Consider the following 21483-nt stretch of genomic DNA (forward strand, 5'->3'; position numbering starts at 1 on the left):
CTCCAGGCTAAGGTCTCATGCAACCTAAAGAAATAATATTTATATAAGCTGCCAGCAAAGCGCCTGACTAGGTAACGGGCTTTTTAAAAACATAACGCTTCGCCAAACCGGTTTGGCTAAGTGGATAGAGCGTCAGCCTGCGGGACTCAAGGGTCCCGGGTTCGATTCCGGTCAAGGGCATGTACCTGGGTTGCGGGCACATCCCCAGTAGGGGGTGTGCAGGAGGCAGCTGATCGATGTTTCTCTCTCATCGATGTTTCTAACTCTCTATCCCTCTCCCTTCCTCTCTGTAAAAAATCAATAAAATATATTTAAAAAAAAAAAAAAGAATAAAAACATAAGCTTCAACCTTGTATTAAATGATAATCCTTCGTGTCTAAGGAGAGTTTCAAAAGAGAAGGAAGAGCTGATAAATACTAGGTGGCCCCGGAGGTTAGTCCACAGATGAAAATGTTTTCCTGTTGTAAACTGCCTTGTTCCATTTGGAATCTGGGTTGTGCTTTCCACCCCCAGAAGGATGTCATGCTTGTTTGGGGGGGAAAAAACAACAACACATATTGAAATGATGTAATCTCTCCCACCCACAACCCCCTCATCTCATCTCAACACCACCCCCCAGCTCTGGCATTAGTCAGCATTCACTGTTAATAACTAGGGACTGAGATAGGAGGTATCCTCCAGACAGGCTCTTTCTGTCCTACTTGTACATGAACTTGAGGGGCTCTCCCTATGTGTCCTGCAAATTCCACTGACATCAGTACATTACGAAGCATAGGGTTTGGATGAGATAGAGGGGAGGTGGACAGAAACACTTAGGGATTTTGCCAAATTCCTTTTCAAAGTGGAAACCAAGCCAAAAACAGATGGCATGCACAGTTCCCAACACTGTTTTCCTATTGGAAAGTATTAATATTATTGTTGTTTTATCCTTATTGATTGGGAACAAGTTAGTTTCTGTAATGGGCAAAGGTTTTTGCCAGAAGGAATTACATTCTAAGGAAGATCAAAGTGTGGGTGTTTGGTCTGATACACATTTCCTCTCTGTTTAAATACTGGGCCTTATGTTCTGTTTCGAAATTCTGGTGTGCATGTCCAATAGTTGGGGCTGATTGCTCACTTTTTTTTTTCTGAGAGAGAGAGAGAGAGAGAGAGAGAGAGAGAGGGAGAGAGAGAGAGAGACCTGTCGTTCCATTCATTTATGCATTCATTGGTTGATTCTTATATGTGCCCTGACCGGGGATCAAACCTGCAACCTTAACATATTGCTTACTCTCCCCTTCCCTCTTCATTTGCCCCCAGAGCTTTCCTCTGGCTTTTCTCCTGCTCAGCATCAGCCGGTCTGGTGCAACCATCACAGCAGGCCAGAGAAGGAGATGCGATGTCATCAAACCAAACCCTGTTGGTAAATATTTTGATTTCAGAAAAGCTGAAAAACAGTTGTTATTTCGGAAGTTGGAGGGCCAGGTTCGGGGAGGAAATTCCTGAGAAGGAACCTGGCCCTGAAAATGACAAGCTCTTTAGCTGGGAGATATTTTTACCTTTGAATATGGAACAGGAAGATCAATTTCTCCAAACATTAGAGTGAAACTGAATCGTTACCAGCCCGCCAGCAACATATAATAGAAAAGAAGAAAACCACTTGAGCCCCAACCATGGAGAACTTAAAACCATGACAATAAAACAAACGAAAAAGACCCAAACAAACTAAAACCGCTTTTCATTCCACTTGTGAGTACAACAATCCCAGCCCTCAGGGCGTATCGGTTTTTGTTTTCACTTATTTACATTCAGGCATTCATTTTGCCTTTCTTTAAAAGAGTCTGAGGTGTCTAAGGAACGAAAGTAGTTTTTCTCGATTATTTGTATTAGCACTATTCGTTGTGTCATCTTGATGATCATGTAAAGTTTCAGGTTTTTTCTTTTTTTCTTCTTTAAAGAAAGTAGCTGCCCTGACTGGTTTGGCTCAGTGGATGGAGCGTCAGCCTGTGGACTGAAAGGTCCCAGGTTTGATTCCGGTCAAGGGCATGTACCTTGGTTGCGAGCACATCCCCAGTAGGAGGTGTGCAGGAGGCAGCTGATCGATGTTTCTCTCTCATCGATGTTTCTAACTCTCTATCTCTCTTCCTTCCTCTCTGTAAAAAAATCAATAAAATATATTTTTTAAAAAAAGAAAGTAGTTAACAAGTGTGAGAGACATATTAGTCAGTTAAAACTCTGTTTACTTTAGCCCTTCAGTTTTGCTAAAAAGAGATGGTCAACAGCCTCATGACTGATTCATACCTGAATTTAACCGATTGTGTTTATGTAGCACAAACCTCAAAATAAATGGTCTTGTGCCGAATTACAGAGTTGTGGGGGTGGGGGGGGCAGCATTGAATGCTCATAAGACTGTGGGGAAGGTGGGCTGGAGGTGTGAGGGGAGGGTCTTGGGGTGATCTGACATATTCTAAGCATCTCTCAACATTCCCTTGGGGCCTCTCACTTTCTAGACCCTCACCCCTTCCTTTGCCTTGCTGTGCCATGGCCTTCCACCTTCGCTGCCCTGGTGGCTCACCTGCTGGGTGAGCAATTTCTTGCTCTGCAAATGCTAAGTTCTCCCCCTTATCCTTCACATGCCCAGAGTTTCTGTCTCCTCCCACCACTTTCAAACTTGGATCAACACATACTATACATGCTGCCGTGTCTACCATGCAGCAGCCACCAACAGGATGGAATCCAGAAGGGTGGGGTACCCCACCCCACGAAGCAAACTTCACCCAGTGGGCAAGAAGAAACAGGTGGGAACTGGCCAGATAAATTCCCTCTTCTCCCTCACTCCCATGGACCGCCCTGAAACATCATTTCTGAATACAGCCTGTGTGCACAGGTTCCTGCTGGACACGCCTGCTGTGCTCCCAGCTATGTCTTTTACTGTCATTGCAAAGCGCTGGCCAGCACAGTATAGCTTCTTCCTCCCTCCATCTCACCTCCCGATTAGAGCATCAGCAGTCAACCCTTGCCTGGGGAACTGTCTCCTGAGAGGCCTGAACTAAGACAGGAGTGCAGCATGAAGTCTCCTGAGAAACTAGTCTTCTCAACAACCCTCACGGACTGCTGTCTGAATCGTAGGAAAAGGATGTCCAAGTACAAATCCCTCTGAGATGCTGGGAATGCTAGACAGTCCCCCGTTAAGATCCCAAGAGAAGAGGGGGCCCAAATATGTGTCTATGAAGGGAAGGGGAGGACAGGTTTAGTGACTCCTCAAAGCAGCAAGTCTACAGGAATACGTGGACACAGCGTGGCCCTGAGCAATCAGTGGATAGAAGTAGCCCAGCCTTAGTGGTTGTGATGAGGGATCTTCACAGGAAATCCCCTAAAGGGAAAGAGAGGAGGAGAGAGTGTGGTGGGTGGGACCCGGAGTTTGAGAGAACTTGCTCAGAAGAACTTGTGAGGTCCCTGTTAGTAGAAGTATTAGAATTATTTGGAAATTTGGGAAAGGGGGGATTGAGAAAGGGTTAACGGTTCTGAAATACAAGTTGGACCAAAGCCAACCTTGATAATGCAGTCATTGAGTAACAGTGACTAGCAGCATTTTACACTAGCTAGCCACGGTGTGATAACTATTTGTGGTCTACTCTTGCGGTGTTTCTGTGGAGCAGAGTGACCACTGTGAGGCCACTGACTAATGGGATGTGCCATGAATGGCTCTACTTTATTTGTTTTCCTACATCCTAAGCCCATTAGCCAATCTGAGAGATACTCCACTTCTCTTAAGAAAAATACCATACTACACCACAATGTCAAGATTTCTGACTAGGACATTCAAGTTGACACTTGAAAAGATATGTTCCAGGGGTTGGGCTCCTTATTCTAAACCCTCTGCTTATAATGAAAGCTTCCAGATACTCTCAAATTATGTTTGAGAAATTATTAGTAACTAGAGGCCCAGTGCAGGGGGCGTGGCCTGCGGGGATCGGCCCACTGTGGGAGCGCTGCTCATCCTAGTCAGCTGAGTGGCTATTTCTGCTGTGGGAGCAGCCACTCATGCCGGTCAGACGAGCAGCTGTGGACCTGCCCTCTGAGCGGCACTCACACTGTGGGAGCACACTGACCACCAGGGGGCAGCTTCTGTGTTGAGCGTCTGCCCCCTGGTGGTCAGTGTGCATCATAGCGACTGGTCAGCCGGTCGTTCTGGTCGTTTTGCCGTTCGGTCACTGGGCTTATATATATATAGATTATTAAACTTGGGAGAAAAAGTGACTATAGGAAAAAGCCAACAATACAACAGTTAGGTAAGACCGAGGGCAGAACGAAAGACTTCTTCCTTTACATCTTAGATTACCTGTGTCACAATTTCCAAATCCAGGGACAACAGAGGGGCCTGCCCAGTTGTATAGCATAAGTGTCTATATACCAAGGAGACAAATACAACATAATTGCAGTCATGAACATATTCCCCACAAGCTAGTCAAAATAGCTCAAAAGTTCATACCAGCTATACTCATTAAATCCCTATTTTGGAATCTTACAATTTCTTTTTTCCTTTTAACCCTTTCTTTGAGTAGAGAGATGATTATTATTTGAAATTTAAAGTAAAAACAGTGACATAGCAATAAAACTGCAGAATTATCACACAACAAGATTTAAGGTGTAACATCTTGCCGAAGCCGGTTTGGCTCAGTGGATGGAGCATCGGCCTGCGGACTGATGGGTCCTGGGTTCGATTCCGGTCAAGGGCATGTACCTGGGTTTCGGGCACATCCCCAGTGGGAGGTGTGCAGGAGGCAGCTGATCGATGTTTCTAACTCTCTATCTCTCTCCCTTCCTCTCTGTAAAAAATCAATAAAATATATTTTAAAAAAAAATAAGGTGTAACATCTATGTTATTAATATTTATTTTTTTATTACATGACAAGATTTAAGGTTTAACATCGATGACTACTGCTTATTCTAGTTGATATTCAATTGTGACATGTTTAGATATACATTATGATGTATACACAAAAGTAACAAATGGATCTTTTGCATTGCTGTTCATTCCCTGCCCTTCCCCTCCCTTATCCCCTCCCCACCTGTTGGTATAACTTTTTAAATTCAACCCACGGATCAAATTTTATTGATTTTCCTTGGTTTATCTTCAGTATCATAGCACTTGACATATGGCAGATATTCAAGCAATGTATGTACAAAGAATGAAATTTATCAAAAGTAATCACTCTAATGGGTCAAATCTCTTAAAACCATCTCCTATTCTAAAAAATCTAAACAGTCTTTCCTCTTAGGCTAAATAGACACTTTTCAAAAGAGGACATACAGAAGCCTGAGAGGCATATGAAAACATGCTCAAAGTCGCTAATCATCTGAGAGATGAAAATCAAAACAACAATAAGGTACTATCTCACACCTGTCAGAATGGCTATCATCAAAAAATCAACAAGCGACAAGTTCTGGAGAGGATGTGAAGAAAAAGGAACACTCTTGCACTGCTGGTGGGAATGCAGACTGGTGCAGCAACTGTGGAGAACAGTATGGCGTTTCCTCAAAAAATTAAAAATGGAACTTCCATTTGACCCAGTAATCCCACTTCTAGGAATGTATCCCAAGAAAACACAAACACCAATCAGAAAGGATATATGCACCTCTATGTTCATAGCAGCACAATTTACAATAGCTAAGATTTGGAAACAGCCCAAGTGCCCATCAGCAGATGAGTGGATTAGAAAATGGTGGTATATCTACACAATGGAATACTACGCTGCTATAAAAAAGAAGAAAGTCTTACCATTTGCAACAGCATGGATGGAACTGGAGAGCATTATGCTAAGCGAAATAAGCCAGTCAGAGAAAGATAAATATCACACGATCTCACTCATTTGTAGAATATAATGAACAACATAAACTGATGAACAAAGATAGAACCAGAATCATAGAAGCATCAAACAGACTGTCCAACCTATGAGGGAAGGCGGGGGGTGAGGGGATAAGAGATCAACCAAAACACTTGTATGCATGCATATGAGCATAACCAATGGACACAGAAGGGGGGTGGGTGTGAGGGTATGTACTGGCAGTTGGGGGTGGCCGGGGAGAGGTCAATGGGGGGAAAAGGAGACTTATGTAATACTTTAGACAATAAAGAATTTAAATTAAAAATAAATAAATAAAGCAATACTTAATCAAATATTTTAAAAATTATAAGATGCACAATTATTTTATGTAACACTCAAAGAGAAAAAGTAAAATGCTGCCAACTAAACTTAAATACATTACTTTTAAGATGCATCCTGAATTCGCAGATTTTAAAACGTGAAAAATGTGCATCACCAAGTCAATGGAAAACCATCATTCCAGCCTTCCCTGGGAGAAGATAGTAAGAAAATAACATATAAATAAATATGTAATTATCAATAAAATATAATTACAAATTGCGGTAAGTGCCATAAAAAATAAAATAAGGTGCAGGCTTCCCTTGAAAAAACAAACAACAACAAAAAATAAACTTGGTTTTAAATTGTGATCTTTTCAAATGAACAGACATTTGTGGAGGCTTTCAGCTCAAGAGTCTGCCAAATTGGACTGTCATTTATTTACTAAAATAAGTGGAAACTTTGATGCACTGTATAAAATATGTAATGCAGATTAAATTAACTTCCTGAAAGGGGAGGCCATAATCTATTTTCTGACCAGTGATAAGATGCAGAGGAACCTGAGAAGTTTCAACCAATCAGCAATGCCTTGATCACGTGATGCTCACAAGCAGAATACTTGTCTTCCATCAGATCTCAGAACGCAGTAACTGACTTGAGCAGCAGTTGGGTCTTAAGTTCTCTGCCATTTGTAAACATTTTTATGAGTAAAACCTTCTTACTTTCATTGTTTGTCACTCATTTTTTTTTCTCAGTTGACTCAATGATTTAAGTCAAGTTTTAAAAATAGGTAAGACTGGAAATAGTCACACATACACCTTTCCCCCAACACCGCTGGATTTAGTGGACAAAAAGTTTCAAGGCTATTTTTACCTTAGTTTAAAAGATAAACTAAGTTTACAAGTTTTGCAAAAGAGCAAAATAACCCTGGTGTCTTTCCCCCCCCAGTATTATTATTGTTTCTGATGAGATATAAAGAAAGGCATTTGCTAATGGAAATACAGCATTGATTTGAAGGTGAGACCATTTTTTTTTCCATGGGAGCAATAAAGACTAATACAACCATAAAACAATGTGCTAAAGTCGAAACTCAAGGTTTCATAAGAAAACAGCTATGGAGATTTTCCTTGGGTACAAGAGTCACCTGAAAAGATGGGCAACTGGAATCTCCTGAACCAGAACTTAGAGGTCACAGAGTAAGAGAAGGAGAAAGATGAGACACATGTGTGTTGTCATGGAGGCCCCTGGGGCAGAAGTGTGGAATGCCAGCTGCCAGCTATGCCAGGTGACGGCTGATGCCAGCTCCTGGACATGACACTTAAACCTCGGACTTCAATCCCTGCCGTCTGCCGAAAAGCTCTGCTGTGTCACCATCAGATTCTGCCTGTCCCTGGCCTCCTTGCTAAGACCCATGGAGTCATCTCTGTCCTCTGCTCTGGACTTGTGTCATTCTGGACTATTCTTTTGTGGGCCCAATGCAACATGTTTCTAAAAATCCTCATTGCTTCCTGCTTTTCTGGTTGGGGGAAAAAATGCGAATAGAAGCAAAATAAGAATGGGTGGAAGTATGGTAAAGGGCACTGGGCCTGCTTGTAATCACAGGTGCCTTGTTAGGACTGATTTATGTTTGGCCAACTTGGAAAATGTTTTTACCAAAACAATCCAGACCTAATTCATAGAGCTGTGTAGTCTTTCACCCTCAATCCGATTTAAACTCCTAACATGATTTAAGCTCTGAAAAGCACACGTTGCCTACGGCAAGAATTTAAAGCGAGAGTCAAGTTCGCAGTCTTTTACAAAGTATACTTTCTCACCCCCTGTCACTTCTCTAGTTACCAAATCTTTTCCAACCTGTCTGGACCTTCTGCGACTCGGACATAAATCAGGAGGAATGTGGTTGGAAATGGGTTCCTTTTCTTCAAAGCAACTTGTACCCACCTCATTGGAGCATTAGAAATCCGTAATGGCACACATGGTTTCCATTATGCCAAGGGGAAAACCTGCCTTCGCTGCTCCAAACTGTCTCTCTGGTGTATGAGATCACAGTCCAAGTTGATTTTTTTTTAAATTTTAAATGGGAAGAATTCGCTTGGGTTAAAATCAAGAAGGGGCCTTCTAGGACCCGAGATGTCATTGCTTCTGCTGATAGACACATAGAGAAGAGGCTGATGTGTGGTGGCTTGGCATGCTCTGTGATACGAAATTTCTGGACTTTAAATACCACTATCCTCTTGGGATTTCAGAACTCCTCTGAGGCTGTTCCCAGCCTGGGCCAGATGATCACAAGAGGCCTGGGAACAAACATAAGACACGCAGCCTTGAGGCAACAGCAATATGTTCGCAGCTTTTTTTCTTCTTCTGTTTTTCTTTTTTATTACTCTCTCCCTCTATCTCCTCCCTGCCCTCTCTTCCACTCCCCCTTCTTTCCTTTCTTCCGTTTTTTTCCACCTTCCTGCTCTTCCTCCTTCCTTCCTTCTTTCCTTCTTCATACCTTTATTACTGATGTCTTGTACTTTATCTTTGAGTTTTATGGTATATTTCTCAGCATGCTGGACAGGTACAAAAGGTTAAAAATTGATAAATATTTCTCAAGTGCCTTTTTCTAGTTCCCTCATTTACTTTCTAAGATTATTATTATTTTTACTCTGCTACTGCTTTCATCAGTAGGGAATAGCATTGAAGTTCATAGACAAGTGCGTTAACTGCCATAATAAATGGATCTTTATGTGCCATTGAGAGACCAAGGACCTACAAGAAAACACTTATCAAAGCTCCTCCCAGTGAGTACATGCATACACCCTGCCCTGCAAAAATTATTGAAAAAATAGATAAGAACTAATGTTTATTGTGTGCCGAATATTCATTAATTCATTTAATAAGCATTAACTGAGCACCTACTCTGTGCTAAGAACTCTTCTAGGTGCTGATAGATAAAGCAGGGAACACATGAGACGAGGCTCTGACTTACTTGGTGGTGTAAGGGACGAGGCACTTTGTACATAGGACATTATTTGATGTCCCCAAGAACTCTGTAAGCTATGCTAGTATATTATGATTCCCAGTTTACACATGAGAAAAATGAAACGACAGAGAGGCTAAATTATCACAGTTCCTCAAGGAAGGAGCCTGGATCTCCACACAAATTTATCTGATTCCGAAGCCTTTCTACTTTCTGGTATCCGCATGGCCTCAGAGGCGCATGAAATCCTGAGAGATATTGGAGGGTGAGGCCCACTAGGCAGAGTGCCAGTTGAGAGGGATCCAGATGAGAGACCTGGCAAAGGCTGGAGCAGCCCCTGAGAGTTGCATGGAGGCATCCAGGCTGAAGGAGACAAAGACAGAGTTCAGACAAAGAAGGGAGGGAAAACGGAGCATAAAGGGGCAGAGGCACATGTGTGCATGGCTGAGTTAGACAATGAATAGAGACAGCTTAAAGGGAAAAAGAAAAAACGTCCTCATAGGAGAAAATCAGGAGACAGCCAACAAGAGAGGCAGGTCTGGGGCACATTGTGGTGTGCCAGGAAAGCCAGACTTCGCACTGCAACCTGGGACGGTAGAGAGTGTGGGAGGCTGGACGTACATGTGACAGTCAATGTCCTCCTGCTCTATTATTGCTAAAGTTTTTTTTTTGTTACCTCTTCAAACTTATCTTTTCCTTATCAGTGAAATAGAGGATCATCACCAACATGTTGTTGGTTGACTTCAAGAATGACCAACATTGGAAAACCGTGGGACAAAAGGACTAGCATTTGCTAAGAGTTCCACCCTGGATATATGTTTTAATACCCACTCAGATTCTCCTTTGGGCAGGCGTGGTGCTCACACAACTGGATAGATACATGAGTATTTCGCCCATAAAACTGGTTGAAGAATGTGAGAAATTTATCTACTGCATGAAGTCATTGTTTCATATTTGCCTGAAGCTCCCAGCGGACGCCGCACACCAGATTTTTGTTCCCCTCTGCTTTCCACATTGCTCTTTCCCATGAGGAGATTCTTTTGATATCAGCATGGGGTCTATGGAATTCTTTGGGGGTGAAAGGTGTCTTTTCTATTATAGTAACTTTTTTATTTAACCAGTTCGCTTCCATGTACAAGCTGCTATTGATGCAATAAAATTAGAAGAGGCATACCAGATTCGTTTTTTAATTTTCCTCTGGTCGGGCGAAGTTGCTGAGCAAATTTGTTGAGCAGCTGGAATTGTTAAGGTCACACTAACATTGAAATAAGAAGGTCCTGACACCAAGATATCCAGAGATCTGAATAATTCTGGGCTGCCTCCAATTTTAAAATCCATTTCTCCAGGCTGTTCCTTTCTTCTTTCCTTTCTCCCACACTGGTTTCTGGCTTTTCCCCTTTTACTAATGAACCCAATGCTCTGTGAATTTTTAAATTTTGCTTGCTGTAATGGAAACAGTTCCTATGGTATAACCTTTAGGTCAATTCTATCAAATATTATTTGCTCAGTCTGTTCAGGAAAAGAGTAGAATAAAATCACTTTCTTCAGCCCAGATCTTGTATAATTGCACGAATTCTCTGATTTAGCTGGCTCAGCAAACCTGTCCCAAGGTGCTTGGACTCAGAGATGGAAGGGAATTCATTATACATTCCTTGCTCAAATGGTGACCTGCATATAATGATGGGAACATCAACCCTGGTCCCCCTGCTTTCCCTTTAGTCTCATTTCTTCTGAACTTCAGACTAACTTGTTTTTGGCTGCATAGCCTGAGGACATAGTGGGGTCTGACCAAGGGGTTGCCTGAGACCTGGATTTTCACACCATGAAGCTGGTAACAGTTTTGACTTCAATGCCTTGAAAAGTAGGTGATTTCAATTGCCCTGTTTCCTTTCAGGGAAAATGCTTTCTTTGCACCTAAACAATCTTCCGGTGCTTTTGACTGACAAGCATATTGTTATGATTATGACCGGACTTCTTGACTCCTGCAGGGATAGCATTTAAAACTGCCCCGAGACTGGCACAAATCAAAATATTCATCAACTTAAACTATGTCAGCTAAAATGGAAAAGCCAAAATTGTAGTGTTTTATATCATGTCAGAAGTCCATGAACACAGTGCAAAACTGCTTAACTCTTTCCCTGCCTAAAGGAAAGTGTTGCATATAATAGAAGGTATCTGGATATTTTTTCAGAATTATACCTACCATACAAATGCCTTATATTTCTCACCTTATAGTATCCATTGATTGTTTGGGATTATTGACTCAACTAACTTCTTTATTCCCATGGATTCATATGACCCTTCACCTATTACGTGCAGCACACTTCACCTTTATGCAGAGAGAAACTAAGTTCTTGCCCACGAGTTGCTGATGGTCTATTAGACACGTCCATTAATAGCTATAAAATACGAAGCATGATAAAGGTGGCATGATAGGTACAGGTAAGCTGCAAGGTCATTTAATAAAGGTGAAATCACTTCCACCCTGGGAACAATAAATTAGACATCTAAGTGTGGATGAAAAAGGGGCCACATGCTAACCTGACAAGCTCAGGGAAGGCCTGCATGGCGGTCTTGCAAACTCAAAGACCTAAAGTAACCACAAAGGATGGTCTGAAATTAAAACTATAACTAAAAGCAGCTATGGGGGTAGTCTCGTCCTAGGCCAGTATCTTCCTTGATAAGGTCAATCTTTACCTAACTGAGCCTTTTTGCGTCTTAAGATAACATCCTTGAAATGTCAGGGTAACTTGTAACTTCCCTTTTTCAGGACCCCTCAGGGCACAGCCAAATGCCCTGGGCCCCAGGACAGAGACCACAAATTCCTTCATTGTTATAGTTATAATGTTCATTGTTGACGGTTAACTCTCCTGTACCCACCTAAGTATGTGTCTATCATTTTACTTTTTATCCAATCCCAGAGGTTCTCCCCCTCCTTTGCTTTCTCCCGCCTCCGTTGGATTTCATGTCACCACTTATGTCTCCTCCTTTGTAATGTATAAAACAATCCCAACACATTGAGATTCTGCTTCTCGGCAATTGTCGACAGTTTGGCTCAAATAAACTCACAAAAATTCTTTACAGGTGTGAATGTTTTTTATGCTAACATAGGGGTTATCAGTCCAGCCTCTACTTTTTCAAGAATTTTCCCTCCCTTCATTGGTGATGGGCACTTTATATAAAATGGGATTCTGTCCTGCCCTCTAAGCATGCCTCAGCCACAGCTGTTTGACCATTGACCAAGCTCATGGAGTCAGAGTCCCTTCCATTAGAATTCAGATCCCCCAGCAACTGATTTCAGTCCCAGCAGGTAGCAGGAGTTCAAATTTCAGCCTCCCCTACAGAGGGACCAGAGAAAGTCCTAAAGTGAACACAGCCAACAGGCAGAGAGAAGAATAGAAACCATAGAAAGCATGGTTCCCGTGGAAATTCAGGTCTCGGGTGCCTTCAGAAAGCAAGGTTACATTTCTGTCGTAGTCTTTGGTCCTTTCCACCCCTCCTCCCAGCACCAGCGTTTCATTTTTAGGGAGAGGGTGGGCAAGAATGAGTTGATTTCTTTTTCTTACATATCAAAGAACCCTATCGAATGCAGAACTCTTTGTAAGAAAGGAGAGGACTGGTTGGTCTCCATTGAACCAAGAATAAGAAAAAGAATAGGAATCCTAGTGTAGCAGGATAATATTTTGATGTATTAACAAATGTGTTTTTCCCCGTGATTTCCTGTTACCCCTGACCCTCCCCCATCTGGGCAGCTAGACCATGAGTCATTTCTTGCCTTCAGGGAGGGTTGTCACAGCAGCACCAGAGAACAAAAGAGACAAATTCTTGGCGTTTGAGTTTAGAAAGCTGAACTTCAGGCTTCAGACAAAAAAGGTTTGGAAGAATATTTGATCAACTTGAGCCAATTTTTTCCTGCCCACGTAAAATAGCTATAATATAAAAATTCCCCTGGCTGGGAGACAAGAGGCTATTCTAAAGCAAAGCAAGGAGGGTTGGGCCCTGGGGAGTCCCTGAAAGGGGCTCTTGCACTCTACCTCTGCCCCCTCCACAGGCTGAACGCTGGCATGAGTGTGGGTCTTTCACATTCTGAGAACAAGGAGAACTGTGTCTTAATTCCAGGTTAGAATCCAAAAGATGGAAAGCCTCAGAGAGATCCCCTCTACCCAGCATTGTGCCAGACAAGCTGCCTGGCACATTTACAGGAAAAGGGTATGCGTTGCCTTGGAGAGTTTTCCATGGTCCTAGACTGGTAAGGGAGCTGAGCCTAATATCTTTGTGGGTCCTGAGAGAGGTACAGAAGTGGTTAAGAGAGAGCCAGACCTGGAGGGATCCCACAGTATGGTCCAAGGGATGTTGAAGATGTAAGCTATGTGAGTTGAGTACGATGGACCAGTGGTACCATACGCAGCTTAGAGGAGGCCAGCCTGGACAGAAACCCACCAAGAACGAGACCTTGAGATATGTAAGGGCAATTCTGGGAAAGCAGATCCACTGGATGCGCCCGCAATTCTATGAGTTCTGCACTAAAATCTTCCTCAAATGGAAGCTCTGATTGGTGGTTTAGGCATCATTTAGATAGGTCATAGACCTTAGATAGGCTAGAGCAGTGGTCGGCAAACTCATTAGTCAACAGAGCCAAATATCAACAGTACAACGATTGAAATTTTTTTTGAGAGCCAAATTTTTTAAACTTAAACTATATAGGTAGGTACATTGTTATTAACTTAATTAGGGTACTCCTAAGCTGGCCTTTGCTAAAAACATCCTCAATCTGATTGAGGTACGTTCACTGAGGTCGACCCCTTCCAACTCTCCCATCCACACTAGTCTTGTATACTTGTTCCGTCTATCTCCTTTCGTTCATCCTCTCTATATGTCCAAACCATCTCAACATACCTTTCTCAATCCTTGACACTACATTTTCTTTCACTCCACAATGTTCCCTAAAATTAACTTAATAAACTTTACTTAAAGTTTTAAGTCAACTTCGCACTGTACGTGCGTGCCCGCACGTGGTATTTTGTGGAAGAGCCACACTCAAGGGGCCAAAGAGCCGCATGTGTCTTGTGAGCCACGGTTTGCCGACCACTGGGCTAGAGTTTTTGCTAATCATTCTAAGGGTGGTTGATCTCCTTTATGGTCAGCTTGTACTTCATTGTTTTATAGAACAAGCAGGAGCTCCTGATTCAATCTACTGTGCCATATCGATGATCTATTGCTGCACAGAGAGTACCCCCAAAACTTACTCTTAAAACAACCACCATTTTATTTGCTTCTGATTCTGTGGAAAGAGGAGTAGCAGATTGGTCCTTCTGACCCTAGTCCAAATTGCTGACCCAGAGGATGATGAGAAAATAAAGTAGTTGTTTTAAGTCACTATTTTTCCTCTGTCTTGTTTATTGAGGCATGGTTTATTTTGAGTGGAATTCATGCTTTGTAGGTGTATAGTTTCATGTAAGACTATATGGCACCTTATTTAGCTGATATTTAGATGAGACTTTGGAGTTTACTAGTAGACTTCAGATGTTTGAATGAGTTGAGACTTTTGGAGATGCTGGGATGTAAGTTGTTACAGTTGCATCCCACTTATTGCTACCAGAATTTGTATTAGTCAGCTCAAGCTGCATAACAAAATACCATCTTCTTGCTGTGTCCTCAAATGAAGTGAAAGAGAGAGGGGGGCAAAGGAGGGAGGGGGAGAAATCTTTATTGTCTCTTATGAGAACATCAATCCTATTGAATCAGGGTCCTACCCTTATGACCTCATTTAACCTTAGTTACCTCCTTATAAGCCCTACTATCTCCAAATACAGTCATATTGGAGGTTAGGATTGCAACCAATTTGGGAGGAGGGGGACATAATTCAGTCCATAATAGGGGCATTAGGTCACAGCTCCCTGAAATGTACAACACCAAGAGAGGTTTTCATAAAGAAATCCCTGTACATGTAGCTTTGGAGTTCGGAGTGAATCCCACTAAGATTGAAAGAAAACATATGAAATTTTGAGAGAGTTGAATTAACAAAGCACTATGGGTCTGAACCAGGAAAGACTGAGACTTTCCAAAATGAAAAAAGGTCTCTGGACACTCAAGTTTCTATGATCGGGAAGCAGATTGAGAGAGCTACTCAGTTACAAACATGGGTCATTTCTTATAGAGAAGGAAAGATATTTCAAAGTGTGGAGCCGAGAATGGTGGACAACAGTGAACTAGGGAGCCCCAGGCAGCAGAACTAGGCCCTAGGGATACTCTCTGCCCCAGTAGAGGGAGACCTGACAACGTCTCCCAGGCTAGTTCTCAGAATGCCTTCTCTCTGCCTCGTGCTTGTTTTTAAAAGGGAGTGTCTACTGAAGCGATCTGTTCTGTCTCACCATTGTATGTTGAGGTGTGGTGAGGACAGGGAACTTCTCATTTTTGTTCACAGGTATTTCGATGAAGAGGAGCCGCATTCACATCTGGACTTGATCAGATGATGAGATCCTGGACTCCCTGCCTGAAACCACAATGGGATGAGAGGTTGGAGGGAAAAGGTGGGTGCATTTTGTATGTGGAATAGATGTGAATTATTGTAGCAAGGAGGGCCAGACTGTGGTAACCTGCAAAGATGGCACAACCCTTACTCTCATTCCTACATGAATGTCCATTGCAATGTGACTTTCCTGCCTCTTCCATCAGATGCAGAGGCCATTTTGCCACCACCAGGTCCGGGCTGGTCTTGGGACTTGCTTTGGGCAGTGGAATGCAATAGACGGGATGTATGACTGCTGAGCCTGGGTCTCAAGGAGCTATCTTTGAAGTTCACTCCTGCTATCTTCTAACCCTGGGCCCTCCGTGAATAGATACAGTGGGGCCTTGACTTACGAGTGTCCCGACTAACTAACGAGTATTTTGAGATACCAGCTGTCTCTCCGCCGATTTTTTGCATTGAGTTGACAGGGTAATTTGAGTTAACGAACTCCTTAACGAGCTCGGTCTCTGAACGAATTAAACTCGTAAGTCAAGGCCCCACTGTATTCAAACTGGCTCTCTGGAGGATGAGACGAAATGGAGAAAAAGCCCTAGGTGTCAGGCATCACCAATTGCCAGGTTGTGGGTGGGGCTGTCTTAGACCACCCTACCCTAAGAAACCCTGTGGAGTACTGCAACCTCCTGAGTGATCCCCAATAAGATCAGCAGAACTTCTAGCAGAGCCTGGACCAAATACTTAATCATAAGCAAACAACAGTGGTTTTTTATCTCAGACACTGAGTTATGGGACAGTTTATTATGCAACCACAGGTAAGTGATACTTGTGGCTAAAACGGCAGACGATTTCATTTCCCTAACATGTTCCACTAGCAATGGGAAGTCGGGGAGGTAGGTTGGGTCATCTTTCTTAAATGGAGACTATAGCATGGGCAAAACTTCAGAGATTCAATTCTCAGCTCATGCAGTCGGATATCATTTCAGAATCTCAATTCCTTCTCACACCTGCTCTCTGATGCTTTAAATTCCTTTAGTTGGGGGTTAAGCTTTCCACAACACAAACTGAAATACATTACTTTAAAATGATTCATTACATTAAAATGTAGAGACACTTGGGAAAAGTAACCTGATTTAAAGTTTCCCCAAGATGTAACTGTTGTCTTAGTCTATCCAGGCTGCTATCACAGAATACTGTAGACTGGATGACTTGTCAAAAATAGAAATTTATTTCTCACAGTTCTAGAGGCTAAGAAGTTCAAGACCAAAGTGCTGGCAGGTTCGGTATCTAGTAAGGAGCTGCTTTCTGGTTCAGGGATGACTATCTTCTCTGTGTCCTTACATAGTCAAAGAGGTAGGGAAGCTTTTTAAGGTCTTTTACAAGAACATAAGTCTCATTCATGAGGGCTCCACCCTCATGGCCTAACATTACAAAGACCCCACCCACCTCCTAATACCATCACATCAGGGGTTAGGTTTCAGCGTATGAATTTTGGAAGGACACAACATTTTCAGTCTATAGTAACTGTCTTCAGATCTTTTCTTAAGAGCAGATTTGAAGAGAGTGAGGGCACGGGTCACCTGAAAGAGGGGCTGGACTGTCTAAGATAAAAACCATTGTTTGCCCAGAAATTTGTCCAGAGTACAGCCCTGGCCTGTGCCATAGATGTGAAGGACCACAAAAAAACTTGTCTGTTTGGTTCAGAAGATTTTTAATTATCTTCTAAAGTGATAAGAATAAGAGAAACATGGAGAGGAATATGGCAATAAGATAGCTGGCTGCCTCTATGTGCAGGCCTTTTCAGGGCATCTTCAGAGTTTGGAAACTGGGTATCTCACTGGTCATCCCGGTGAAAGGCCCGGCTCCACCATAGCGTGGGGTTCAGTTGGTGACTAGTTCTAGAGTGCTCCCTGTCTTCCAGCAGCAACTCAGTGAGGAAGGGAAGCTCAGCACAGAAGGCTGCAGAGGTTTCTGGACCTATGGGACACAGGGCCATGTCTACTGGTAGTTTCTGAGTTAAATGCACATGAGACAAATGAGCCACAATACTGAAAATGACTCAATGTGGTTGCTTCAGCTACTTCCAAGTTATACAAGCCAGGTTTAAGCAACTGCAATTATAATTCTACCAGACTATATAGTTCCATTTATATGGCTACGGACTTTTCAGTTTGTGTCTGTATTGCCTGGTTTTTGCTTGGCTGAGAAAATGAGAAGATGGACAGTTCTGCAGGGCTTTTACTTAAATGAAGGTTCTGGTGTAAACATGGAGCTTTAGGATGCTGGATACAACTAATGGCCATGTGTAGTATACACAAGGTAGTGTTACCCAACAACTGAAATAATAGCTTATGAAATAACTCTACTAACTCCCATTACTCATTTCCTCCTCCTTCTCCCTCTAGCAGCGTGACACTATACATTGCAAGGTTATTTCACTCCTCATATGAACTTCTGGCCTAGTGACTTATCCCTGAGGCATGCTATAATCACCAAGAAATGTGCTCTCTGTCACGTCTTATTGCTTAATTATGGCTCTATTTTAGGTTCCTAAAGCCATTTGGCTTGGAAAGACCTCTCTTATGTGTGACTTTGAACATGCATCCATGTTGAGTTATCCTTGAGTTCACACCAGTGTGTTCCACTTCCATCTTTTTCTGGCTTGGGCAGTAATTACTGCCCCTTGGTTAAGCAATGCCTTGAATTATTGCAATGGGCCCTTATAATTACACTGTTCTGCACATAAGAGGATACTTCAACCTTTTGTCAGAAAGGCATGTGCTTAAAGTTAATTTTCCCAATACTTGAAGTTTTTTGCTTTTTTCACTGATAAATCCCAGTGGGCCCACTGTTTTAAATCAGTGACATGCAAAAACCTCCCCGTTTTCCAATGTGCTCTTGCTCTGGTGACTACATTTTCTTTTGAACTCAAAATCTGGACATATTATCTAACAGAGGTTTTTGTTGTTATTGTTTTAGTTGTGTGTGGGTGTAGCTCCCCAGTGCTAATGGCAAACTGAAATGCATGGCAGGTCCTAGATACATTCTTGGATTGCAAAACAACTGGATAGAATATTTAAAATTAAGTGTTTGAAGAATTTGGGACTTCCGGAGGATACATCTATATTCAGTGTTCCTACCACTTATTCTGTCCTCCCATTAATAAGACATTACGTTCTGTATCAGCCTCTATTTTTATGATTATGTTCTGTATCAGCCTCTATTTTATGAGTATCAATCTTAGTCCTTTGCATAGACTAGAAGCTTCTTAGGGATAAAGGCAAAGATCATGTACCTCTTATACAGCTCTTCCATGTACGTAGCTGTATACAGTTGTTTGACCCATTGCATAGGGATGATGTTGCATTTTTAAGACAGCTGTTTGGGATTAGGAGCTTGCAAAAGTAGCCTGACATTAAGGTAAAGGCAGACTGGATAACAGTGTCCTGCTTCATCCCTCCAGAGAGTAGTTCAAGTCAGGCCTGGGGTAAATCTATGTTGAGAAGGGGTATAATTACCCTGGTCCAGAGCGCCCCAGGTCTGGTCTGGCAGACTGAGTTATATCTATCAGGGCCTTTTAAAATGCTGACTTGGCTCCTTAGAAATACAAAACTCAAAACATCATTTATAAAGGTCACTGGGAATGGCCTGGGTCAGAATCACTAGAGTCCGTTTTGTGCCAGTGCCTCAGAAGAGGAAGTTGCTAAATACTCAGATAAAGCTCCTTGAGAGTACTATGTTGCTAAATCCAAACAAAGAGTGAGAGAGGTTTATAGCCGAGTTTTTACTCTATAATTCAAATGCCAATCCAGCAATGAAATATGCTCTAGGAATTGCAATCAGATTTTTATCATCTGACTTGGAAACCAGCTGTGCTCTCAGTGAGTACAAAGATTTACTACCTGCAATTGCTATAATTCCATCAGTAGAATTATGCAGAGATGAAAAATTTAAGAAAAAACTCTTTGTTTTCAATGCAACACAAACCTTGTTTTAAGAAACTCTGTTTCCTTGAAACTAATAAAAAATGGCTCTAATTTAAAGAAAGTAGTACGGAATCAAGGTAAAGAACTCTGAAAATTCAGGAATTCAATTTACTCTTCAAAGTATTTTTTTTTAAAGATAAATGAGTAAAAATTACCACAATTTGGCAAAGACTGTCTTTTAAACAGAACAAGCGAGATAACCCAAAGCAGTTAACTCCTCAATTACATAGCACATCAAGTGCCCTGATAACCTTATGCTCTAACTACTTGAGAAGTGGAAGAGAAGAGGAATTTAACTCCAGGAAAGACAGCTCTACAAAGTGCCCCAATAAACTCATGGCAGCAATTTTGAACCAATAATTTCCTTCACAGAAACTAACAATTACTGCGAATTTGTGAATCCATATATCAAAAGTCTTTTGAATGTATTTCATGATTTTAAAAGATATCAGGGCTATCCTGGAGAAACCCGTGCATATGGTCCTCATACCAATGAGCCTCATGTCTCCTTCATTTGCTCGTGTTCCTCTCACACATGGGCTACAGCTGCTCTTGTACAAAACTGATGCAATAGAACTTTGTCACTTATATCATCACCTGAACACTCAGATACCACCCTGGGAAAGCCAAGCAAGGTATGTTTTTCAACATAATGGTTTCAGTGGACCATTTATAGAAAGCATTTCACAGGGACCAACACAATCCCAGAGTGGGTTTAAGAGGGATGCAGTGAACTTTGTGGTCTGCACTCTAGGAGATACATCAAGGTTGAAAGAGACACATCAAGAGTTTAGATAGGATAACTTGACTATCCCTGTAAGTTTAAAGTGAGCCAGTTGGCCAACATGACATAAGTGAAATCTCTGGCTCTCAAATTCCTCATCTGTAAAGTGAGATCATTAAATCAGATGATCTCCAAAGCCCCATCCATTTCATTTATTTCATGGTTTTCATTTCTCCATATATCTTATATAATAAATTCTTAAGGTACTTAAACTGAGTAGTAAGTTGTATCCATCTGTTTTTGGATACAATATTATAAACCTCATTTATGGATGAATTTTGTCCTAACAGAGGTTCATATAAAAATAGCGGATTGTATCTACCATATGAAGATTCAGGATGCATTACTGCCACACACTGCTCAAGAACACATATTAAACTGTGAAATTAAAAAAAAAAGATAAACGAGAGACCACATTATAAGTGCATCAGATTTGTTTATCCCTTAGAAAAATAGGACTATATTGGACAATGAAGTTTTCAGTTTTTATGCATGTCATTCATAAATAAAAACAAATGGTCTATAAAAATGTCTCTGTTTAGAGAAGCCAGTAATGGAGAGCTATAATTTCAGGTCAAATTACATAATATAAAAATACAGTGCTCATCCTCACTATTAGAAAATAATATTCTCAAACAAACTCATTAAAAAATTATTTTTCAGAAATTATTATGTATACTATATTACATTTGTCCTTATCCACTTTTATTTCTTTTTTAAGACTTAAAATGCTTGACTTCACTGTTTGGAATTTCTGATAAATCAGAATTTAACGTGATATTCACAGATTTTGTAACAAAACTATATTTATTTACAAATTCACATATAGCACAATGTAGTGGTCAAGTATTAGTGATGGCAATTAATAAACTATTAGAGTAATAAGAAAATCACCATTTTAACAATTTAAATGCTTTATGACAGGATAATTTATATCCAACATATAAAATACATACTTACTGTAATGTCAGAAAGAAAATGTATTTTTTTCATAATCAAAAGTAGCAAGATTTTCTATATTATTTTCAATCTCACTATAGACAAGTTTTCATTGTCTAAATTTAATCAATGTGCTGATTAAAGATAATTTATTAATAGTAAAATTATATATATAGCATGCTGAGATATATGTGTGTGTGTGTGTGTGTGTGTGTGTGTGTGTGTAC

General features: G+C 41.4%; 1 protein-coding gene across 1 annotated transcript in view; it reads right to left on the bottom strand.

Moving 5' to 3' along the window:
* Positions 1-8680: 8680 nt before the first annotated feature.
* Positions 8681-21483, bottom strand: part of GORAB (golgin, RAB6 interacting) — a 36563-nt gene continuing 23760 nt past the window's right edge. Inside the window, exon 6 of the mRNA XM_023761568.1 lies at positions 8681-9447. Within this exon, the coding sequence (XP_023617336.1) occupies positions 9229-9447 (219 nt within the window). The 3' untranslated portion in view covers positions 8681-9228. The remainder of the gene's footprint in view (positions 9448-21483) is intronic.

This window comes from Myotis lucifugus, unplaced genomic scaffold, assembly GCF_000147115.1.
Source record: "Myotis lucifugus unplaced genomic scaffold, Myoluc2.0 scaffold_211, whole genome shotgun sequence".
Taxonomy (NCBI): domain Eukaryota; kingdom Metazoa; phylum Chordata; class Mammalia; order Chiroptera; family Vespertilionidae; genus Myotis; species Myotis lucifugus.